Below are 25970 nucleotides of genomic sequence, written 5' to 3'. Positions count from 1 at the left end.
CTTTCAAGAGAAGGAATTCTACACCAAACTTCATGTCCCGACACGCCACCACAAAATGGAGTGGTTGAAAGGAAGAATAGGCATCTTCTGGAGGTAACTCGTTCACTTATGTATACAATGAATGTGCCTAAGTTTTTTTTTGGAGTGAGGCAGTCTTAGCTGCTATTCACTTGATAAACCGTATTCCATCAAGGGTACTTGGCATGAAATCTCCTTGTGAGATGTTACTTGGAAAAAATGAGTTCTTGGTTCCACCCAAAGTCTTTGGATGCACATATTTTGTTAGAGATCATAGACCGGGGGTTGGCTGGATTCTCAGGCTATCAAATGTATTTTTGTGGGGTACTCATATGGACAAAAGGGATATAAGTGATGGAGCCCATCTGAGCATCGTATGTTCATAAGTATGGATGTGACCTTTAGGGAATCTATTCCTTTCTATGGTGAGAAGACTGATTTGAGTTCTCTGTTCGCTGACTTAGATCCTCCAAATGAATCAGAGGATAGTGAGTGAATGGAGTCTAGAGTTGAGACAAACACAGATGAGAAGAAAGTTATGGTTGGTTTAATTCCAAATTCAGTTAAAGTGAATGACACTATGTAGGAAAGGAGAGTACAACAGTCCTCTACAGAGTGGAATCTACGAGTATATACGAGAAGGAGGAGAGAGAATCTCATACAGCCCACCACTATTGTTGATGAAGTTGAAAGTGACCAAGCTCACTCGGGTGATGATGAGAATGATCAGTTATCTGAGTCAGGGGGAGAGATAATTGAACATTTGGATGACTTACCTATTGCTCAAAGAAGAGAAACAAAGAGTACTGCAGGTAAACCACCAGTGAGATATGGCTTTGAAGATAGTTGTGATGGTGAGCATAGTAATGAGGCAAGTAATTATGTATCATATGGATCGTTACCATCTGAATATCGGGCATTTGTGACAACCCTGCAATCCGTACAAATTCCAAAAAACTGGAAAGAAGCAAAGCAAGATCCGAGATGGAAAGAGGCAATGCATGAAGAGTTGGCAGCACTTGAGAAGAATGATACATGGGAGCTCGTACCTTCTCCTCCCGGGAAGAAGGTGGTTGATTGTAAATGGGTATATACTGTGAAACAAAATCCTGAAGGAAAAGTAGAGAGATATATGACAAGGCTGGTAGCAAAAGGGTACAGCCAGACATATGGGATTGACTATGATGAGACATTTGCACCAGTTGCAAAAATGAGTACTGTGAGGACCTTGATTTGTTAAAAATGCATTCCTTCATGGTGACCTTAAGGAGGAGGTTTATATGGAGATCCCACCAGGATACACTACTGCTGAAACAGAAGGCAAGGTACTAGGATTGAAGAAATCTTTATATGGGCTAAAACAATGGATATAAGCAGTGTAATGGAGATCATATTCTATTCTATCTATGTTCCAAAAACCACATAACTATCCTAGCTGTCTATGTTGATGATATTATTATCACTGGAGATGATACTTTGGAGGTGGTACGATTGAAGGAGAATTTGAGAAGGAAATTTGAAATTAAAGATTTGGGACAACTTCGATATTTCCTGGGGATTGAAGTAGTGAGATCTCCTTGAGAGATTGTACTCTCAAAGCGAAAGTATGTTTTGGATCTACTGGATGAGACAGGTATGCTTGGGTGTCATTCAACCACTACACCAATAGAGCAAAACCACAAGATGGGTGCTGAATCTGGACATCCTGTAGATAAGGACAAATATCAAAGGCTTGTGGGGCGCTTCATCTATCTATGCCATACAAGACCCGATATAATATATGCTATGAGTGTAGTAAGCAGATACATGCATGACCCAAGGAGTGATCACATGGATGCAGTCTATAAAATCTTGAGGTACTTGAAGAATCCAGGAAAAAGGTTGCTGTTCAAGAAAAATGGACATCTGAATGTGGAAGGTTATGGTGATGCAGATTGGGCTGATGACAGAAGGTCAACTTCGGGCTATTGTGTATTTGTTGGTGGTAACTTGGTGACTTGGAGGAGTAAGAAATAGCTTGTGGTGTCACGCTCTACTGCAGAAGCCGAGTATAGGGCTATGTCACAGAGTTTGAGTGAATTATTGTGGGTAAAAAATCTTCTAACTGAGTTAAAACTTCAGGAGGCCAATTCTATGAAGCTTTAGTGTGATAACAAATCAGCTATTAACATTGCCAACAACCCAGTTCAACATGATCGAACCAAGCATGTGGAGATCGACCGCTTCTTTATTAGAGAAAGGATTGATGATGGAACTTTAAGCCTAGGATTTGTAACTTCTGAGGAACAAATTGCTGACCGTCTAACAAAAGGGTTGAGTGTTAAAAGGTGTGAGTCTTCATGCACTACTAGAAAACAAGCCTTAGGTCCACCCCAAAAGTACCAGTATGGAGATGAACCGGTACCTATGCTACTATAGGTACCGGTTCATCTCCATACCGGTTCTTTTGGGGTGGATGGAATTTTTGAATGGGCCTTAGGCACCGGTTGGTATTATCAACCGGTACCTAAGACTCTCCATAGGTACCGGGTGGTAATTTTTATATTAGTACCGGGTGGTACCACCAACCGGTACCTATAGACGAGCCTTAGGTACCGGTTGGTGTTACCAACCGATACCTTAGGAGCTTTAGGTACCGGTTGGTAACACCAACCGGTACCTTAGACTCATCCATGGGTTACTTTAAAAGGAATATATCTCCTTCTCAATCAAAACAAATGTGTAGCTGAGATGGTAAAGGAGCAACGCACTAGGCTAGAGGTCACGAGTTCGAATCCCAACCAAAGAGAATATTTTGCATGAATTTTGGAGGCTTAGGTATCGGTTATTTTACCCGGTACTAAAGGCTCGAGCCATTGGTACCACTTTCGGGGTACTGGTTAAAAAAACCGGTACCAAAGGACACATGCAACCGGTGCCCTTAGACATTTTTCTAGTAGTGTTGTAACAAGATGGGCATGATAGATATATATGGCCCATCTTGAGAGGGAGTGTTGGTGTAGGTGTATGTAATATAGGTATGTGTGCAGGGTTAAAATGTAAATGTACCACACATAAGAAAGGGAACCTGGGGAGGAAAAATCCTCTCGAGAGATTTTGCCCCAAATCCTCTTCAGTATGCCACAGCAGATTTTTGGTTAATTGGCAGTTTAATTAATTTTATAGACACCAATCCTACAATTCATATGTTAAAGAGGGGTTCTCGACCAGTACTGGTACTGATGCTAAGTTTTCTAACAGTAATGCATTCTTATGTGAAAAGTGAATGCAACACTAGTGTAACATACCTGTAGCAATTCATCCGAGATCGTACAATGATCCGATTCACTTCCTCGAAGTCGCACTCCAAGTGCTATATAACAACACTATAGCATTTCCAGACCTCTCCTCCAGCTTTGTGAGAACTGAAATATTTTAGCGCGCAACACTGTTGGGTGGCAGCGTTCATGTACAAACACAATCAAAGCTTGTACATATTCTGACATTTCAAGTACTCAACCATCGTTCAGTTCTTTACCTCCCAGAAAGCAATCAATTTCACTGACACAATCAATTTCAGTCCCAGAAATTAATTTAGCATACGACAGTTCAAGGCTTTCAGTACTCACGATCATTTTTTATGCCCGCAATTACTGTCAGAATCACCAATCTCATTAACAATCCATGTGCCCTTGGAAATATAGTTTTGTCAACTGCATGGTGGTGTGTATCATGACTCGGGAAACAAGCAATTTCACCTACGCAAGAGATGCAGCCACCCTGGTTAAACAATTATATCAGGACATAAAAAATGATGGTGAGTACGAGACTTGAACTGTCGTATGCTAAATTACTTCTATTTATAGGATCTGGAACGCCATATTCCGGGATCTGTTCCTTGTGTTCCTACATTTCAATACCAGATCGGTACCATTCCACGAAGCATCAATAATGCTAGCTGTATGGGATTAAACTAAATAATCCAAGTCTACCTTTCAGAGTTTCAGAGGCGCCATCAGCCGAGCACTGCAATTATTTATTTGTTGCATATGCAGCGTTCTGAAGCTAAATCTTTGCAAAGCCTATACTTTTTACTCGGTACCATTGGCCCCGATTCCAATCTTTTTTCCCCAATTCTACTAGTTTTTTAACCACGGAGTAGTATAGTAAACTCTAGGACACGGAACAGGAACATGACCACATACAAAAATGAACCACATGAACCATGAGACACCATAGGAAAAGCCTAGAACATGGAGCAGGTAACATGACCAGTAAATACAAAAATCTACCGCGCGCGTGAATCATGAGACAGCGACACCATAGCAAACATCCCAGTAAAATCCCATGGGTTTGCTTTTCTATAAAGCAGGGCCGATGGCCTTTGGTCTAGAAAACTCAGGCACTGATCCCCAATTAGGATCGCAGTCGTCGCAGCGCGGCTCTCGCCTCTTGTAGTTTTGCACAACCCAAGGGCGAAAGTGAGAGAGCGCCATGGCCAAGCCTCACATCCTCGTGGTGCCCCTGCCGGCCCAGGGCCACGTCACCCCGCTCATGGAGCTCTCCCACCGCCTGGTCGACCACGGCTTCGAGGTCACGTTCGTCAACACCGAGGTGCCTCACGCGCGGGTCGTCGGCGCGCTGCAGGCGGCGGGCGGCACGGCGGCGCTGGCCGGCATCCACCTGGCGTCCATCCCGGACGGACTGGAAGATGGGGAACGCTTGGACGTCGACAAGGTCGGCGACTCCTACTCCCGGCACATTCCGGGCCACCTGGAGCGGCTCATCGCCGGAATGGAGGCGTCCGGGAGGCCCAAGGTGAGGTGGATCGTCTGCGATGTGTACATGTGGTCGTCCTTCCTCGTCGCCAAGAAGTTTGGCATCCGCGTGGCCGCAGTCTGGCCGGCGGCGGCGGCGTGCTTAGCCATTAGTATGAAGGCCCCTAAGCTGATAGAGGATGGGCTCCTCAACGACAAGGGTTAGTACGGACGGTGTGATCTCTCAAATTTACTTGATTTTATTTAGATTGGATCTCTCTCAATTTAATTATTCGGACACGCCACTTAAGTTTCCAAAGAAACTGGGCTAACCCAGCTTCTGGCCTCCAAATTATTCGGACACGGGATAATGCATTCCCACCATTACTAGAGGTGCAAATAGGTGCCCTAAAAGTATCCACTGCGCCTCTTCAGTTTAAAAGTTTGTACTTATTTTTTAAACTAGGAGTTTATTTTGAAAAATAAGTACTGATTTTTAAACTAAAGAGCGACAATGGATACCCTAAGCAGCACCCATTTGCAACTCTAACTATTACTAATTGCAGCAGGTTCGCCGGAGCGTGACGAGATGTTGCAGCTTGCCCCCGGAATTCCGGCGCTCCACACGTCGCAGCTGCCGTGGATCAATTTCATCGCGCCCGAGTGGCAGAGGGCCTTATTCGAGCTGTGCAGACAGACCGAGAGGGTCAGCGCCCTCGCCGAGATGGTGGTGTGCAACTCTTTCAGCGAGCTCGAGGCCGGCGCGTTCACGGTCCTGCCGCCGAACGTCCTGCCCGTTGGGCCCCTGACATCAGACAGGGAGCTCCAGAAGCCCGTCGGGCAGCTGCTGCCGGAGGACACCCGGTGCCTCCCGTGGCTCGACGCGCAGCCCGACGGGTCCGTCGTGTACGTGGCGTTCGGCAGCTCGACCTTCTTTGACCCGCGCCAGTTCCGGGAGCTCGCCGAGGGGCTGGAGCTCGCCGGCCGGCCGTTCCTCTGGGTGGTGCGCACGGACTTCACCACCGGCGACCTGAACAAAGCATGGTTCGACGAGTTCACGGCCCGCATCGCCGGCACGGGGATGGTGGTCAGCTGGTGCCCCCAGCAGAAGGTCCTGGCGCACCGCGCGGTGGCCTGCTTCGTGTCGCACTGCGGGTGGAACTCGACCATGGAGGGTGTCAGGAACGGCGTGCCGTTCCTGTGCTGGCCCTACTTCTCCGACCAGTTCCTGGACCGGAACTACGTCACCGACGTGTGGCGGACCGGCCTGGCCGTGTCGCCCGGCGCGGACGGGGTCGTGACCAAGGAGGAGCTGAGGAGCAAGGTGCAGCAGGTCATCGGCGACGACGAGATCAGGGAGCGGGCGCGGCTGCTCAGGGACGCGGCCGGCCGGGCTATCGGCGAGGGGGGAGCCTCGTACGAGAACTTCCGAAAGTTCGTGGATCTGCTGCGTGAATGAGAGTCGTCGCCGGCGCTCTCTGCACGCCAAGGGAATCCCATGCTCGCTCGCAGATGAGCTTGTACCTGTGGTGTGCTGCTGTTCTGATTGGGCAAGGACCCTTGTTTAATAATCAGAAATTCAGAATAATGTTTCCAATTTGGTTCGTTGACACTTGACAGTCAGTCCCATCATCAGTTTTACATGTCCATGAATTGATGGTGAGACTCCACGAGACCACCAGAGTTCAGCACGCACTACGTCCTATGCACGGGGCATAGGCAAGCGATCTGCCGGTGTATTGCACATGCGAGCCATGCATGCCGTGCGGAGTCCCATACATCTATCGATTTTTTAAATAATGGTAAATCGTTGTTAGTGCTGATCTACAATAATAGTAATAATCCTGACCTTCAGTAGTAGTCTTGATCCTCGTGTTGTTCTCCGCTAGCTTGACAGCTGCATGCGTGCTATTTTTTTAGGAGAACGGGAGGGGAGATTGAAAAGGATTTTTGCGGGCAATTGAAAACGTATTTCTAAGAACGGGTGCAGTATCTGCCTCTGCTTCTCACAGTAGAAATCGCTATTTGCACAGGCGGGTAACACGCCCGCTATAGAAAATTCATGTCTAACCTATTCATGGACCTGGTGAGCCCATGACTCGCCCCTGGAAATGGTATTGCAGGTGCGGGTTAGGGCATGAACGGCCTTGGAAACATCTAGCCCATCAAAAAATTCAGTGATTTGAATTTAAATTTTTGGAATCAGTTTCCCGCTATTTTTTTGAAAAAAATTATTTCTGCCAATTCTGACTTAAAATGCTAGTGTGCAATCAAATGTCATAGTGATCGATATAGAATATATTTCATAAATATAATTAATCTAGCATACAAATTTAAATCATATTGGAAAAAATGCATATATCATTACATTACATCATTAGAGTGCATCATAAAAATGCACATTTGAGTACATGTTTTCTCCTAGTCACAAACACTACTGGGAGGAGGCACAATGTTGGGGATTCTCCTGCTCACGAAGACCAACGTGTTTTCCTTCTGTTGCTAGTTCGTATTCGGAGTGAACAAAATTCCCGCGTGTGTCGACCATTTCATGCATAATGAAACAGCATAAATCGACTACTATATTTGGCTGGCAGACATGGAGCAGCTAGCTAGAAGAGTTGTTGCACTCGTGGTGGAATGGTAGTGGAACGAGGTCTGAACCAACTACAAGCACGTAGCACAAAGGTGGTGGTGGTCTTTTACCTACTCTGAAATTTAGTTCCTCGCAAAAAAAAAGAAATTTAGTTACAACCACCATTCCACTGCCAACAGTGTTTTCCTCTTTAATTTATTCCCACAGAATTTTTTCTGTCATGTCACATCATTAAATGCTATAGGGATGGTGGGTGGTCGACATCACTCATCACCTACATAGAGAATAAAAACCTCCTGAAGAATATAAAACTTGCAAGTAGCTCATGTCAAATAATAAACTGCGCAGGCATGCAGCTCAGGCAGTGCTACCTCAAGGTTTGTCTTGTGATTAGCATCCCACCATCGACTCTGCATTCCTTTTTGAAATTCGGAAGCTTCCCCAAAATTATCTTGGATCATCATGCTGATGATGCCAACTCAACTCATCATATTTTTGCCTTGCTGACGAACAGCTAGCCCCTCATATATCTGATCAGATAGAGTTTCAGACCATGTCCTACTCGAGTCGAGGTTGAGGCGCCAACAATGCTTCCTGCCTCGCTCCATGCTGGAAACGGAGCTTCTTCCTACTACCACGGGACAAACACAGGACACTATCACCGAGCACACACAAGGAAATAAGGAATCACCCAAAGCGAGAACACCGATCAGCCTGCAGACAACAGGATCCAAAATATGATTCCAACTAGCAGCAAGAACAAGAAACCAAGTGCAAAAATGACGCAAAATGATTTGCTAACCTATGGCGCAGCTACCCATAGCAAGCGACGATTCGATGTTTGTATCAAGATTGGTGACAGACGAAGCGTATACTAGAAGATACAGTATGTAAATCATCATCATTATGTTTACTGATGATGTGAAGAGGTCAAACCAAAGCCTGTTAACCCACAGACCGATTCACACTAGGCAGGAGGGAAAAGAAATACCAGCTTCTTATGGATAATGCTCCCATCTCTTGAATAGCGGAATTCTGGTATATCACGGGAAAACCTAGGCAAGAACCCTAGCCACATGCTTCTCGTTTATATATTATATAAACTAGTCTATCAACTCGTGCCCCCGCACGCGCTAATTAGAATTAATATAAAAATAAGATCTATATGATTATAATTATTTATCTTACACCCTCTTTCATCTATTAAATATTCGAGCACATACTGTTAGAAATCTAGGCAATTTTCGGTATATTTTAATTCCAAAATTAAATGTATAAACTAGCAATATTTCTATGACTTTAAGGAGTAAAATAAAACATGTGAACATGTTTATACTTATCACACATATAAGCATAAACAATATAAATAACCAAAGTTTCAGGGAGTACCCTAAAGCGGGGCCGTTGCCGGAGGCATTGGCTGCGCTGTTACCAACTGGAGTAGACATCTACTCGGTTGGCCTCAGTCGAAGTAGTCGAACTAAATCGGTGCAGGAAGAAGTTCGCAGTGCAGTCCCACGAACGGTCACCAAGATGTAGTCGACGTAGTCGTTCGGCCACCAGAATGTAGTCGACGTAGTCGTTCGGCTCGTCCACCAGGAAGTAGTCGTACAATCGGGCAAAGCCTTAGTATTTTTGAGCAGTCACGCTAAAGCGTTACCCAAAAACCTGATTGCCCGCCTATCCCGTGCAGGATCTCAAGGCGAGCAAGGTTTCGGAGGCCTGCTCACGCTAATTCTGTGCGCGCAGAAATTAGCGTTGGGGAACTCAGTTGTTGCAACTGGAGAGGGAGAAGAGAGGAGCCGAGTTGCCTCAGCGCGCAGAAATTAGCGTTGGGGAACTCAGTTGTTGCAACTGGAGAGGGAGAAGAGAGGAGCCGAGTTGCCTCAGTGCTCAGCGTTGGGGAACTCAGTTGTTGCAACTGGAGAGGGAGAAGAGAGGAGCCGAGTTGCCTCAGTGCTCTGGTGCAGGATGGATGAGGGGAATGGCACTCCTTATATAGTGACTCAGGTGCTCAGGTTCGTTGAACCTGGACACCATCAGAGTCATTTAGGTGATGCGGTTATGGCCATTAATTACAGATTTAATTGCACGTTTAATCGCACGATTAATTGCTGTCAACGGCAAAATAGCCATCATATCACACCGCGCCGCGCCGCGCCGCACCGCACGTCCGGCCGGCCGCGCCGCGCCGCGCCGCGCCGCGCCGCGCCCCGGCCCGGCCCGGCCCGGCCCGGCCCGGCCCGGCCCGGCCCGGCCCGGCCCGGCGAGGCGAGCGAGCGCGCGCGCGCGTGTGGTTCACCGTCCTCCTCTTACCGGCTTCACAAGTGGTGTACAAGAAGTCCACCTTTTAAGTCGGTTGAGATCCTCCTCAATTCTCGGTACGGAATTAAACATTGATTCCCTAGCATTAATAGTGGGCTTTAAATTCTTTTAATGCTTTAGAATAAATGGGCCAAGCCCATTACTCCAACACATACCCTAAAATATATATTTACCATTATCTTGTTGCAATAGATTTTATTTTGCATCACACCTACATATGTGTTTGATATAAATTTAATCAAACCATTTGTTTGTAAATTGATATTAATATTCTTGTCTCTTTCATCATACATGAATACATGGCAATATATACCGTGAGTAATCTTTTTATTATAAAAACAATAATATAAATAACATACTAATAATGAATAGTAATTTATAAATTTATATTGGTGCACTTTAATATTTGTTATAGTTATATAATTCTTAGGGGTTACATTAACTTTTAATAATGAATAATTGGATAATTACTGTTAATGACAAAGGTGGATGATTTATCATCCATGAAGATTAGGATGTTATTTTAGATTTTTTTTATAATGACTAGTCTATTTCCATAATTGCAAGGGTGGATAATTTATTAGGAAAGATAATAGATTTAATAACTATTATTATTATTTGTCTAATTGATGGCCGGATTTTTTTTTATTTGTAAGAATTTCTAGAATTCATCTATTTTTTAAGTGTCCATCTAGGATTCTAGGTGGCTTCATGTGAGGTTTCAAAAAGAGTCTCCAATTACTAATAGTAAGATCCTCAAATCTCCGAATATACTGAAATTATTTGTACGCAAGTTCCTGTTAGCTTTTGCTTCTTTTGTCCTCACGCGTGAATTCCAATTAGCAGGCTCCCATGATGACATCAGCCATGTGCTGTGAATATCGGCCGATAGCCGATGGCCCTCTCTTTACTCAGATCATACTGGATTACCTCCTTGGACAGTCCAAACTTGTCAATCATCAGCATGCAACTTTCCATCGGCTGATGCTAACCAGACCATCGGCTGCCATCTTTCTCATATCGGCTATTGTCATCAACAAGCCCACCGGCTCATAGTAATTGTATAGTTTTGCTTACTAGCCGATAATCAACAGAGTTGCTGATAAATTAATCTTCTAGCTGCCTTTCTGTATTTAGTTGCTTTCACGTACAAACTCCTTGAATAAATTAAGCTGGCCAGAATACTAAGCTCACTTGCTTTCCTTTTCCTTCCCAACGTTCTTCACATCTCTGTGTGCAGATCGTGATCCCTGCCGATACAGACCAATCAGCCGATCACTTCGTAACTCAGATTTCATCGGATTTACTGACAAAACCCGGTGTCAACAATTTCTTTTTATTAGGTGGAAGAGAGAACTAACGGAAAGAAAACATACTTGCTTGACACTTAATCTCTAAAACGTCACTCTATTTGTGGTGAAATTCCGAAAGATCAGGTTGGAATGTCATGAACTCACATTAGAGAGCCTATCAAAAATAAGGTTGCTGCCCTACGACCGGTACCAATGACAACTTTTCTTGCAGTGCACTAGGGCTATCTTAAGGGTTGTTAGCACAGATACATTCGTGCTAGACTGCTAGTAGCTAGTCAGATTAAGCGACCGCCTTCAAGCCGCCAGAGGGCTGCAGCTGCAGCTCCAGGAGGTAGGTTATGAGCAGGAGTAGCTGCTTGTTTTTGGATTTGAGTTTATGCGAGTAGGATTCGTTTACTTGGCGGCGCTAAACAGTGTAACTGTTCTTGTTCGTTGCTCCAGTGAGCATCATGTGACCTAGCCCTTTGATTGATTCCCTGTTCTATTAGTTCGTTGCTCCATGTGAGTTTGTGGCCTGGCCCTTTGATGCCCGATCCAAGGAGCATTGACCTGCAGCAGAGGCCGAGGCTCTCAAGATACGAGTCAACATCTCCCACTGCTCTCGCAAGTTCGCAGCAGTGTGTACTCGTGAGAGCAATGGAGGGCGCCGGGAACGCGACGACGACGACGACGACCGCGGCGCCGAGGCCTCTGAAGAGGCTGGTCGTGCTGTACCTGACGCCGGGGATGGGCCACCTGTTCGCCATGGTGGAGCTCGGCAGGGCGCTCGCGGCTCGGGGGCTCGCCGTCACCGTCACCGTCGTCGTCGTCGACCCGCCCTAGCTACGACACCGGTGCGCCGGGTCCGTTCCTCGCGGGCGTCTCGGCGGCCAACCCGTCCATCTCCTTCCACCGCGTCCCCAATGCCGACGCTGACCTCCCGCCGGTGGCGTCCAAGCACTACGAGGCGCTCATCGTCGAGGCCGTGCGCGCCGCCAAACCGCACCTCCGGGTGCTCCTCACTGCGGCCGCGCGGCCCACCCGGCCGGCCGCCCTCGTCGTCGACATGTTCTCGGCCGCCGCGCTCGACGTCGCCGGGGAGCTCGGCGTGCCCGCCTACTTATTCTTCACCTCCGGCGCCGCGTGCCTCGCCTTCTTCCTGCACCTCCCGGCCCTGCACGCGCGGAGCGCCGCGAGCTTCCACGACATGGGGGAGGAGCTCGTGCGCGTGCAGGGCGTCCCGCCGTTCCCGGCGACGCACGCCATCCACGCCACCATTGACCGCGACGACGCGGCCTACGGCGGTTTCACGGAAGCCGCCGCCGCGCTCTGCCGCTGCCGGGGCGTCATCGTCAACACCTTCCGCTCCCTCGAGCCGCGCGCCGTGGACGCCATCGCCGCGGGCCGCTGCACGCCGCCCGGCCAGTCCACGCCGCCGGTCCACTGCATCGGGCCGCTGATCAAGTCTCTAGAGTTCGCCGAGGGCGGCATGGAGTGCCTCCCATGGCTGGACAAGCAGCCCAAGGCTAGTGTGGTGTTCCTATGCTTCGGCAGCCTCGGCCGGTTCAGGGCGGGGCAGACGAGAGAGCTCGCCGCCGGGCTCGAGGCCAGCGGGCAGCGGTTCTTGTGGGTGGTTCGGGCGCCGCCCAGCGACAGCACTGACGATCCGGCGAAGATGTTCCAGAAGCCGCCGGAGCCGGACCTGGACACGCTGCTCCCGGACGGCTTCCTCCACCAGACCAGGGAGAGGGGCCTCGTCGTCAAGTCGTGGGCGCCGTAGCGCGACGTGCTGGCGCACGGGTCCGTGGGCGGGTTCGTGACGCACTGCGGGTGGAACTCGGTGCTGGAGGCGGTGGTCGCCGGGGTGCCAATGCTGGGCCTGCCGCTGCACGCGGAGCAGCGGATGAACCTGGTGCTCCTGGAGAAGGAGCTGCGGCTGGCCGTGGCGATGCAAGGGTACGACGGCGGCATCGTGGCGGCCGAGGAGGTGGCGACCAAGGTGCGGTGGCTGATGGACTCCGACGGGCGGCACGGCGCTCCGGGAGCGCACGCTCGCGGCCATGGCGCAGGCCAGGGAGGCGCTGCGCCGGGGCGGCGAGTCAGAGGCTGCGCTGGTGGAGCTGGTAAACTTGTGGATGAGCTCCTGACTTTGAAAACGTAGGGAGGTTCATATTGACCTTAGCGCCAACCAAGTTGGCTGATGACGAGGTATCGGAATTGAATCTCTTGCACAGGGGCGGGCTCAGAATTTTGGAGCTTGGTATTCAAAATTTAGTAGTGCGAAAAAAAATTTGACAGCTCAAAGTACATACATATTAATAGTGCATAATTGAGTGCTGATAGCACTAATTATTTGTAACTTGAAATTGTTCAACATACAGATGATGAATGTACTAAATAATGAGCATATTATAGTGGAAATATCTGGGAAGGAGAGGTTTCAGTGGGCTGTGGACCATGGGTGGGCAAGGTTTAGGCCTGTTAGTGGGTAGTTTTTGGGCTGCTTGGCCCATTTGAAGAAGGAATGTGGCATGAGTGCTGTTTTTTTCATTTTTATCAATACATATACATATATATATGACTATATATACTTGATTTTTTTTGTAAAAATAATTGGTATTCAATGAATACCCTTGAATACCAAGTGGGCCCGCCCCTGCTCTTGGATCGCTTGCGTTCCTGCTATCATATTGGATTCTCTTGGATGTGGTCAATTCTCTTGGGATGCTCTGAAAAAAATTCTGAAAAAATATCTCTTGGGATTTCATAAGTATACTAGCTAGATTATCGGGTGTACTCCCTCTGTCCTTTTTTATCTGTCATTTTCGGTGTGCGTGCCACAAGTTTGAATCGATTTGCAGAAAATACATATAACATTTGTATCTCCAAATAAATTTATTAAAAAACTAGATGAAAAGATCTATCTAATGATATCAATTATGTATCATAAATATTAATATATTTTTATATAAAATTAATCAAAGTCATTTCTCGAAAAGCGAGAACGATAATTATTTAGGGACAGAGGGAGTATGTGTGGATAGAGTTTGTGACACAGGGTAGAATTTTCGCTACTAGGAAGAACAAAGTCACAACTAAAATTACAAGGCGGGATACAAAACAACAGCGGCAGAGTGCAGCCATCATGAACCTGCGATGCCATTCTGCTGGTAGAGTCGTCTACCGATGGAGGGAATGATGCACACTGGGATGCATCCTCCACGATTGTGATGCAGCCAGCAGAGCTCCTTACGAGCAATCATAGTGAACTCGTTTACTTCGATCCGTGCACGATTCGTGCATGGCATAAATAAAGTGAGCATCTGTAAGATAAGGGCGTGATTGGTTTCCCGCACGAGTCTCCAGCTAGGCTCGCGGGATGCAGTTTCAGCTTGTTTATGCATGAGGTATGAGGTACTGAGAACCAATGGTGGTCCTCTTTAGATGACGAGCGATTGATAATATTGTGTTGATTTGATGTATTTCTTGGCTCGTGATGTGCAGACGTAGGACGTGATGTGGCGGTCGATGACATGTGGTTAAGGATTGAAAGTGATCGGGTGCTCTAGCCTAAGAGGGGGAGGGGGTGAATTAGGCACTAATAAAAACATAGACCTATGACTCCAACTAGTTTGCACAAAGCTTAAACTAAAACATGCTATCTAGATGTTGTAAGGATCGATGGACCAAGAGGGGGGTGAATTGGGCCTTTTTCAAACTTCTAAAGCAATAAAACAACCTTAACCTATGCAAGGCTAGTAAGGCTCAATTCACCAACCGGCTAAACAAAGCAAACTACACAAACTAACAAAGATATGAAACTAAGCAAGGTAGAGCTAAGCTATGATCTCTAGGGTCAAGCACATGAAAGAAAGCATGAAAGTAAGTGCTTGAAATGAAAGAAAGTGCAAGAGACAACCGGATTTTTCCGGTGGTGTCGATGTGTTGGCACACACCCCTAATCCACGTTGTGACACTCACTAAGAGTCTTGTCACCTCCCATGTCACCGAGACTTGGGCGCTCACTAAGAGTCTCCGTTCACCATCCCGGCGTGGTGGAGCTCAAGCCACGTACAATCTTCTTCTCCGGGCTCCCACAATCCTTGGCAAGCTCCGCGAGAAACACTTCGATCACCAAGATCGACTAGGTGCTGCCAAACACCAAGAGTAACAAGTTCCTAAGCCTTCACTTGACCTACACTCAGTTGGCCCTAGCTCAAGTACACTTGCTACACTTGCAATGGATGAGTTCTTCAAGGTTGAAACACAAACTAAGCACTAGATCTTCTCTCTTTTGCTCAAAGCTCTATCTCTTCTTCTCAAGGGTGGCCTCAGGTTTTCAAGGTGTCAAAGGCAACTGAAATGAACCAGGGGGTACCCTTATATAGAGTGGAGGAGGTCACATAGCCGTTGGAGGTTTTCTGCAGAAAAACCGTGACCACCGGAAGAACCGACGGTATAGAAAATATGGGCATCGGTTCAACCGGTCTCTCTGTGTCAAAGAAGTAGCCGTTGGAGTTCTGACACAGTATCCACGCTTGCGTCATTGCACCGGTGCATGCTCCGTAGGGGCGTCGGTTCAACCGGTGCTGAAGAGGTTCGCTGATCAACTCAACCAAGCGTTCTGGAACAAAGTACATCCAATGCACCGGTGCTTTGTTTCTGAACCGTCGGTTCAACCGGTGCTGAAGAGAAGTTGGAGTTCACCAAACATGCTCTCTGGAACAAAAGACTTTCATTGCACCGGTGCTTTGATTCTGAACCGTCGGTTCAACCGGTGCTGAAGAGATGTTGAAGTCCACCAAAACATGCTCTCTGGAACAAAGGACTTTCATTGCACCGGTGCTTTGATTCTGAACCGTCGGTTCAACCGGTGCTGAAGAGATGTTGAAGTCCACCAAAACATGCTCTCTGGAACAAAGGACTTTCATTGCACCGGTGCTTTGATTCTGAACCGTCGGTTCAACCGGTGATTAACTTGATTTCTGCCTTCATCCAGAGAAGATAGACCGACAGGGCATCGGTCCTTCCGCCATGCATCGGATGCTCCGATGCTAGAGCATCGGTTCAACCGGTGCTGTTGATTTTCTTTGTTTTCAGCTGTTTTGACTTGGATTCGAAAGTGACTTTGATTGTTTCTTCTTCCAAGAGTTGTGTTGACTTCTATTGACCATCTTTTGCTGTTTTTGAGTGAGTGTGTAATATTTCTAGGGCCAACTCAAGTTTGATCAAGCTACTAACTCATGAACCCCTCTTAATAGTGCGATCGCTACAAAACTATAAAACCTATACTAACCTAAGTGTCCTTCTCAACCTTGTGACACTTAGGACTAGAAAGATCCTTAGCCTTGACAAATATAAGTTAAAAGCCGAGATCGCCTTTTTGAATGACCGAAATTGAGGGGCCTCTTTTGACATATGACCAAATGAGCGATAATGATCTATTAAGCTGCACAAACTCATTAGTCACAATAATGGTTGTCATTAATCACCGAAACATACCTTGAGGGCCTAGATGCTTACAATCTCCCCCTTTTTGGTGATTGATGACAACACAAACATAAATAACGAGAGAGCGAGAAAGATAAAGCAAGATAAACACAAGCAAACTCGAAAGCAGGACCAAAGAGCTCAACGGCTCAAACGAAATCCATAGATATGTCTCAAGGAACGGCATACTCAAGCGTCAAATGTACATATCCATGAATTAACACCAAATGTGATACAAAGAATCAAAGTCCTGATAACTACGAGCTCTCTCTCTCTAGCTCTACCCTCCCCCTAACTCTCTACCCTCCCCCTAACACCTCTCCCCCTTTGGCAACAAAGCACCAAAAAGGAAGGCGATCTAATCCTGAGTAGGAGAAGGCGGGGTCTTCCGGCTGGGTCCGGTGGAGAACTGAGCGGCGGAGTCGTCGGCGTCGTCGTCTGTCCAGTCGTCGTCGACCGAAGAAGACTTCTGCTCGACCGGAGTCGTCGGAGCAGCAGAAGTAGCTGGAGTAGCGGTAGGAGCTGGCGCGGCGACGATCGTGGAGTCCGTCGGAGGAGCAGACGTGACGGGAGTCAGGTCTGGCTGAGTGGGGTGCACGACGGACGGACGGAGCACCTCGGGCTGAGAAGGAGAGTCGAACGTGAGTGACTGAGCCGAGGGGTGCTGGAGCTGGTGTAGGATCTGCTGCTGTCTATGAAACTCTGCACGCTGCTCGGCTGTCCAGACACTAGGCTGTGGAGCAGGAGCCGGGGCAGCAGTAGGAACAGGACTGGCAAACAACCCGGTCGGTAGAAGTGGTGACACCGGGAAAGATGACAAGGGTGTCTGCATGAAACCGCCAGCAGGTGGAGGAGGAGCAATGTGGTCGAACTGGAGCTGCTGGGGTGTAGGGAGCTGAGGCTCTGGCAGTCCAGTGTGTCGGTACAGCTGACCGAAGCATCCCGAGAAGAAGGTAAACATCTGCTGCTGGATCTGGGACTGCTGCTGAAGCTGTAACCTCATGGCCTCCTGCTGCTGTCGAATCCCCTCAAGCACCAGAGTCTGGGCCTCCTGCTGGCGAGCCTGCTCGGCCTGCATGCTCAGCTGAGCTGCTGCAAATCTGTCCTGCTGATCTGAGAGCCGAGTAAGAATAGCAGCGAGTGCATCTGGCTGAGTGACCTGAGCGGTGGAGACTGGAGGAGCAGGGGCTCGTGCTGCACCAGAAGATCCTGCCTCATCATCATGAGCTCCTCGAGGGACGGTAACAGTGGGAATGAAGTCCTCGTCATCCTCCGAGTCCTCTGAGTCAGTGATCAGGTAGTGTGGGAGCTGGGCCTCTGCAGCTGCTAGTGAAGCGTCCTCGGCTGCTGTCGGATCATCTGCAACTCTGCCCTCAGCCAAGAAACGCTCATCCAGAACCCGCTGTGCTCGGCGCTGGCCTCTCGAGCCACGACGACCATCTCGAGGAGTAGCTGGTGAGTAAAAACTGAACTGTGTCCTCGAGTGCTCCAGCTCATCCATGTGCTCATTCTGACTTAGCTGAGCCAGAATCCAACAGATCCAATGAGCAAACGGATGCCGACGGTCAACTGTCATGCCATCCAGAATCACATCCTCTAGCTCGCAGATAAAGAAGTCGACAAGGTCAAAGTCACGACCTGTCATGATATAAAGTAGAAGCCACTGCTGCAGAGCTGTGATCCCCTCATTATATCCAATCCGAAACAACAAGCTCTTCCTCAAGGCTAGATGGATAGTGTGTGCCATGGGAGTCAGCCTGTCCGGAGTCCTCGGTGTGCCAGGCAGGAAAGGCTGCTGAAACAGAACACTGATCTCCTCATCAGATGGAACGTGAGACTCGTGAGGACGTCGAGGAGGTACCGTGCTGCCATAAGCCTGATAGTGTATGAAGTGTGGCTCCTCGGCAATCTGAACTCCAAGATAGGTAGCCAGTCGTGCTCGGGTCAAGCGATAGTGCCTTTCCTGGAACATGAAGTCTATAAACTGCCGGTCCTCCTCAATAAACAGAGTGGCGTAGAAGACTCGAACCCACTCTCGAATATACCTGGACCTCTCACTGAGTAGAGCAGGCAATCCAACATATCTCTCAAAGAGAGGAAGCACTGGAGCCCCACCTGCTGCTACACGCATAGCTACCCAGTGGAGCATCTTGTGCTCACTAATCTTGATGTCCAACTGGCAGTAGGTGTGGTAAAAAGACTCCTGAAGCAGAGTGTAAAAACGACGATCAACTCCGACATCCCTCTGCTCGGGAAACCACTGCTCTGGGGTCACATAACGCAATCTCTTGACCCTAGGTCCTCGAATACCCTTGAGATCGAACAACTCAACCTCGGGCAGCTCCTCACCACTGTCCTGACCACCTGTCTGAGTCTGACTGTCGGTGTGCTGCTGCGGTGCATGACCTGCTCCCCTCTGAGTGCCACCACCTCGAGTTCGTGGACGTGAGCGGGACTCAGGTGTGGCCTGAGCTGTCTGAGTACGTCCTGAGCGACGTAACTGCTGCTGTGGCTCCCCCTGAGCCTGAGGCTCTCTGATCCTGAGTGAGCCCTGCCTGTCAGCTGCATCTGCCACTGCCTCGGCCTGCTCTCGCTCGCGGTCCTCACGGGTGCGCTTCTTCTTTTTCTGCACAACCATCTTGCTCTTGCCCTTCTTGTCACCAGCCATCTGACATAGAGAGTCAAAACAAAGTTTTGATTTGAGCCTATGACGTGAAATCTAGTGGATAGCAGCCTTGATATCGATGACACGCTAAAGGATTTAAAAGATATCTATGTGAGCATGTGCAAAGATAAGTGACAAGATTCTTGTGTGTGTGATCAAGGCACTGATATATGTAAACATGTGTGCAAAGGATGATGAAACAAAGGAAATTCACTTTGCAACAAGGTGTAAAGGTCATACCCTTGCAAATCAGGGAAGAAATCGAAGAAAAAACCTAAGAGGCAATTTCTCGAGCACCTTGAGTGCACCTGATCAAGGGGTGTAGGGAGTGAGACAGAGCTCTTGCTGCGGCTCGAGTAGGGCAAAGGAGCAGGGGAATGCGCGTGCGGAGGTGCTGCGAAGCGGCGGCGCTGCTCGTGGAAGGCGACGGCGCGCGGTGCGGGCGGCGCAGGGGAGCGCAGGGCGGCGCAATGTGGCGCGGGCACAGGCGCGGCGCGTGCGCGAGCACTGGCGCGTGGCGCGGCGGCGAAGTTGGGCAGGAGCGGCGCGCGTGCGGCAGTGGAGGGGCGTCGCGGGAGTGGCGGCGGCGAAGCGGCGTACGGGCGCGGGGTGCAGGGCGGCAGTTTCGCGAGGAGGAAGAGGAATAGGAGTGAGACTGACGCGTGGGCCCGTGGAAGGATTAAGTGAAAACAGAACGGACGGGCCCGCCAACCCTAAGCACCGGAAGGTCCGATGGTGCAGAGAAAAAGACCGTCGGTGTAATCACCAGTGTAAGTTTGACCAGATCTGAAAGAGATTGAAACGTGGTCAGAAGGGCACCGGAAGATCCGCCACTGAGGCACCGGAACATCCGATGGGCGTCGGTGTATCTGCAGGAGTAAGGTCCAGAGGCTATGCAAGGCCCATTTACTCCACGCAGTAGCACCGGTTGAACCGATGCTGAAGCGTCGGTTCATCCGCCATACATCGGAAGCACCGGTGAGCCATCGGAGTAACGGCCGGAGGTTGTTCCAGAGGCGTTGCAGAAACCTAGCCACGAAGACTTAAGCACCGGTTGAACCGATGAGATGAAAAACACGGCGTCGGTTTAACCGGTGGTTAAAGAAATTTTCTGCTGAACTACAAACTCTACTTCTGATCCAAAAACTCAAAGCCAAAGCCATAAACACTCAGTTTTGGATCATTTTCGAGAGATAACCTCACCCCTCAAACACTCAAACTAAATGCTCGCAAGCTTTTATATTAACTTAGGCAAATTAAGAACCAAGCGAGGTTTAAACACAAAAACCAAATGTATGAGCCACTTTGCCTATGAACTTAGAGATTTAAACTTTAAGTTCGATAGGACGTGACTCAATAGGCATGAAAGCACAACATTGATCTTATCACTCTTGTGGAGATGATATATCATATTTAGCATGAATATCTTTCTCGAAGTGTGATTTGCTCCCTTGTGATGCTACTAACGTGATGCAATGCCAATGCAAAGCGTGAAATTAAACATGGATGCATTCTATATGACAAGCACATGCATTGCAAAATTTAAATCTATCTTGTCAAGTTTGAACCCTCGTCAAGCTTCTTCATGATGAACCATTCTTCATGCCATGAGCAAAACCAAGACCACCGGCTCATGCAAGACCCATGTTCATCACTATCTTGACAAGGTTAGACAAGCCCCTAGCACATGTACATATGAAATGCATCTATATGACAAGACAATTATATGACGTTAGAAGCATCTAGAACGTTAAGCTCACTCCTTAGCCTAACAAAAGTACTCTCGTCTAAAGGTTTTGTGAATATATCCGCCAATTGCTCCTCGGATCTCACACCTTGTAGAGATATATCTCCTTTGGCTTCGTGATCACGCAAGAAGTGATGGCGAATATCAATGTGCTTTGTGCGAGAGTGTTGAACCGGATTTTTGGCAATTTTTACGGCACTTTCATTATCACAGAGGAGCGGGATCCTATCTAGTTTCACACCAAAGTCCAAAAGGGTTTGCTTCATATATAGGATTTGGGCACAACATGCACCGGCCGCTATATATTCCGTTTCCGCGGTGGACAAAGCCACGGAATTTTGCTTCTTACTCGACCAAGAAACTAGAGAACGCCCAAGCATTTAGTTTGAGTGTTTGAGGGGTGAGGTTATCTCTCGAAAATGATCAAGCTATCAAGATTCTCCTTTTGAAGCATAGCATTGATAATGTTGTACTTGGGCTTCGGAAGGAGCATGAGAATCTTGCGGTTGATGGAGCCACTGTCAATTTTGGAAACTTCAAGAGCATTAATGTCCTTGACAATGACATTCAAGCGGGAATACATATCATTGCAATTTTCATGAGCAAGCATTTTAAAAGAATCATATTTTGCTCTAAACAAGTGATATTTTTGTTCACGGACTTTTGTGGAGCCTTCATGAATTTCAATTAGCTCTTTCCATATATCACTTGCTAAGTCCATGCCATTTACTCTAGCAAAGACTTCCTCACTAATGGCTTCGAAAATTGCATTTCTAGCCTTTGCATTCCATTTTAATTGCTCCGTGGTGGGAGTTCCGGTGAACCCGGTCTTTGTTGCCAACCACACTTCGGGGGCAATCGCATCAAGGTATGCGGCCATACGAACTTTCCAATAGGCAAAGTTCTTGAACTCGAAGTGAGGCGGCGAACCTCCCATCTTGGCCATAGCTCTAGGCGGTGAAGCCCAATGATCCAAATGAGCAACGAGGCTCTGATACCAATTGTAAGGATCGATGGACCAAGAGGGGGGGTGAATTGGGCCTTTTTCAAACTTCTAAAGCAATAAAACAACCTTAACCTATGCAAGGCTAGTAAGGCTCAATTCACCAACCGGCTAAACAAAGCAAACTACACAAGCTAACAAAGATATGAAACTAAGCAAGGTAGAGCTAAGCTATGATCTCTAGGGTCAAGCACATGAAAGAAAGCATGAAAGTAAGTGCTTGAAATGAAAGAGAGTGCAAGAGACAACCGGATTTTTCCCGTGGTGTCGATGTGTTGGCACACACCCCTAATCCACGTTGTGACACTCACTAAGAGTCTTGTCACCTCCCATGTCACCGAGACTTGGGCGCTCACTAAGAGTCTCCATTCACCATCCCGGCGTGGTGGAGCTCAAGCCACGTACAATCTTCTTCTCCGGGCTCCCACAATCCTTGGCAAGCTCCGCGAGAAACACTTCGATCACCAAGATCGACTAGGTGCTGCCAAACACCAAGAGTAACAAGTTCCTAAGCCTTCACTTGACCTACACTCAGTTGGCCCTAGCTCAAGTACACTTGCTACACTTGCAATGGATGAGTTCTTCAAGGTTGAAACACAAACTAAGCACTAGATCTTCTCTCTTTTGCTCAAAGCTCTATCTCTTCTTCTCAAGGGTGGCCTCAGGTTTTCAAGGTGTCAAAGGCAACTGAAATGAACCAGGGGGTACCCTTATATAGAGTGGAGGAGGTCACATAGCCGTTGGAGGTTTTCTGCAGAAAAACCGTGACCACCGGAAGAACCGACGGTATAGAAAATATGGGCATCGGTTCAACCGGTCTCTCTGTGTCAAAGAAGTAGCCGTTGGAGTTCTGACACAGTATCCACGCTTGCGTCATTGCACTGGTGCATGCTCCGTAGGGGCGTCGGTTCAACCGGTGCTGAAGAGGTTCGCTGATCAACTCAACCAAGCGTTCTGGAACAAAGTACATCCAATGCACCGGTGCTTTGTTTCTGAACCGTCGGTTCAACCGGTGCTGAAGAGAAGTTGGAGTTCACCAAACATGCTCTCTGGAACAAAAGACTTTCATTGCACCGGTGCTTTGATTCTGAACCGTCGGTTCAACCGGTGCTGAAGAGATGTTGAAGTCCACCAAAACATGCTCTCTGGAACAAAGGACTTTCATTGCACCGGTGCTTTGATTCTGAACCGTCGGTTCAACCGGTGCTGAAGAGATGTTGAAGTCCACCAAAACATGCTCTCTGGAACAAAGGACTTTCATTGCACCGGTGCTTTGATTCTGAACCGTCGGTTCAACCGGTGATTAACTTGATTTCTGCCTTCATCCAGAGAAGATAGACCGACAGGGCATCGGTCCTTCCGCCATGCATCGGATGCTCCGATGCTAGAGCATCCGTTCAACCGGTGCTGTTGATTTTCTTTGTTTTCAGCTGTTTTGACTTGGATTCGAAAGTGACTTTGATTGTTTCTTCTTCCAAGAGTTGTGTTGACTTCTATTGACCATCTTTTGCTGTTTTTGAGTGAGTGTGTAATATTTCTAGGGCCAACTCAAGTTTGATCAAGCTACTAACTCATGAACCCCTCTTAATAGTGCGATCGCTACAAAACTATAAAACCTATACTAACCTAAGTGTCCTTCTCAACCTTGTGACACTTAGGACTAGAAAGATCCTTAGCCTTGACAAATATAAGTTAAAAGCCGAGATCGCCTTTTTGAATGACCGAAATTGAGGGGCCTCTTTTGACATATGACCAAATGAGCGATAATGATCTATTAAGCTGCACAAACTCATTAGTCACAATAATGGTTGTCATTAATCACCGAAACATACCTTGAGGGCCTAGATGCTTACAGATGTGCAACTAGGTTGTTCTAGTGTGAAACCCCTATCCCAAAAGAGTTTAGCAACCTATAGCCTTTCCTATCAAGAAACTATTCTATGAAAGTAAAGGCACACAAATTGCTAGTATGAAATGCGGAAGCTTAAAGAGAGGGATAGGAGATAGCAAACTCTTGACGCGGGTGTTTATCCCGTGGTTCGGTTAGCCACAAAGGCACACCTACATCCACGTTGTTGTAGCACTCACTAAGAGTATTGCTACTCGGCCACCAAGTCTCTTCCGTGAACACAATCACGTCCACCTTGGCCCCGGGTTCCACTAAGGAGGTTCTCCACAAAGGATGGGGGTCTCCACGTCCCCCGCACAAAGTGTCGTCGCCGCTCCACACCAAGTCGGAGGGTCGATGACCTTGCCGGCGAGCTTCACGCTCCAAGGTGCCGGCGCACCAAGCTCTTGTTTTGGTTCACTAGAGAACCACAGTACAAAGGCTCAAGGCCTTGCAATCACACTCACTAAGAGCTAATCTAGCACTCACACTTTACAAAGCTAGTGCTATAAGCTAAGGATATGATCTATGAGCTCTTGTATGGCTTGGAGATGTTCTTGGATGTGTATGAGGTGTCTTGGGACTCCAGCAAACTTCAAATGGCCGGGGTGAGGCGTATATATAGGCCACCAAATCTTGTAGCCTTTGCTCCAACGGTTAGCTGAAAATCTGCGTACCACCGGAAGAACCAATGTCTCTTGGCGGGGTAGCGTCGGTTCATCCGGTCACTCATAACACGAAGTAGCCGTTGGACTCCTATCGGCTGACGCAGAGACCACCGGTTGAACCGATGCTTTGCACCGATGCCTCACCGGTTCAACCGGTGCTGAAGGAATCTTCTCATGGACGCTGACGTCATTACACCGGTGGTATGCACCGATGCCCCGTCGGTTGAACCGGTGCTGAAGACACTTCTCCTGGGCACTTGACATCGTCTCTGGTACAAAGAACGGCCAATGCACCGATGCCCTTTCTTGGACAGTCGGTTCAACCGGTGCCTGTAGGCTGACTTGGCTTCGATTTCCTCCTGCACCAAACATCGTAGCGTCGGTTCTTCCGACAAGCGTCGGATGCACCGGTGCCCCTGGCATCGGTTCTTCCGGTGCTCCTGATCCGAAGAGCTTTGGGCGGAACCCCCGTAGGGGCGGCCCTTTGGGCCTTGCTACGCCTACCTTCTCTTCCTCTTTGTCATCACTTGAACCTAAAAGCCTGAGAATGATCATCTTAACAATCATATTAGTCCAAGTGTTGTGTTGTCATTCGATCACCAAAATCACTCGAAATGGCATAAATGGTGCCATATTCGTTACAAGGATAAACGAAAGGTTCATACTAATGGAACAAGGGCAGTGATGGGTGAACGCGCGTAGGCTTGGACTAAGGGATCTGAGGAGTCCGGGCGGAGTCATGGGTGGTCCACGTGGTTCACGGAAGAATAAGAGTACATGGACGTGATGGAGACGGTGTCGGCCAAGTCAAGGAGGAAGGCGATGGCGAGTCGATTAGGTTTTCCGTGCGGCGGAAGCACGAAAGATTTTGAAGGCGTCGTGGCATTTGGCGGGAGGTTGGACACGTGTCAATATTGGAGGTGGCTAGTTTGACGCTTTGGGCCTCAAAGCCGGGCACAGGCAGCTTTACCGGTTTGGGCCTCAAAATCGGTGGCGCGTCTGGTGCGGCCGGATAGAAGTTGCGGAGGGCATGTAGCGTCATCGCGAAGCTTGCGTCAAGGCGAAGTGAAGTCATAAATGCGGCGTGTCAGCCGGGGTTCTAATAAAAAGTTGGACGTTTTTACCCCTGAGGTGTATCTGGGTTGTATAATTAATGGATATATATAGAGTGGGCTGGTTGAGTGAAGGTACCTCTCCACATACCCATTTTGCAATCTCTTTTGGAGATCCTCTCATTTGCATTTGAGAGTTTAGGCTAGGATTTGAGAGGAGAGTGGAGGGATCTTTGATTTGATTTTTTTGCCATCTTAGGTTTGTGTGTGCTCAAAAGTGGCTTATAATCGGACCTTGTAAAATAGTATAAGATCAAATTCGTGTCCTTTTGGTTCATGCCGAGCATTTTTTTTGTTTCGCTATTTTTGGGTATTTTTCTGTTTCACACATATGAAGGTGTGATGCAAAATAAAATCTATTGCAACTATGATACATATGTATTTTAGAGTATGTTTTAGAATATTTAAAGGATGAAGAGGGTGTAAGATA

The 25970-nt window shown here is 48.0% G+C and overlaps 1 protein-coding gene and 1 pseudogene across 1 annotated transcript; both read left to right on the top strand.

Moving 5' to 3' along the window:
* The first annotated feature begins 4476 nt into the window (after positions 1-4476).
* Positions 4477-6366, top strand: LOC120643878 (UDP-glycosyltransferase 83A1-like). Its single transcript, XM_039920366.1, has 2 exons — positions 4477-4975; positions 5324-6366. The coding sequence occupies exons 1-2, from the start codon at positions 4492-4494 to the stop codon at positions 6211-6213; spliced, it is 1374 nt and encodes a 457-aa protein (XP_039776300.1). The 5' UTR covers positions 4477-4491; the 3' UTR covers positions 6214-6366.
* A 5258-nt stretch (positions 6367-11624) lies between these two features.
* On the top strand, positions 11625-13114 carry LOC120646145 (annotated as a pseudogene).
* Positions 13115-25970: the final 12856 nt, after the last annotated feature.

This window comes from Panicum virgatum, chromosome 8K (assembly GCF_016808335.1).
Source record: "Panicum virgatum strain AP13 chromosome 8K, P.virgatum_v5, whole genome shotgun sequence".
NCBI lineage: Eukaryota > Viridiplantae > Streptophyta > Magnoliopsida > Poales > Poaceae > Panicum > Panicum virgatum.
The sequence above is the reverse complement of the archived record's forward strand: the minus strand, read 5'-3'. Positions and strand labels throughout refer to the sequence as shown.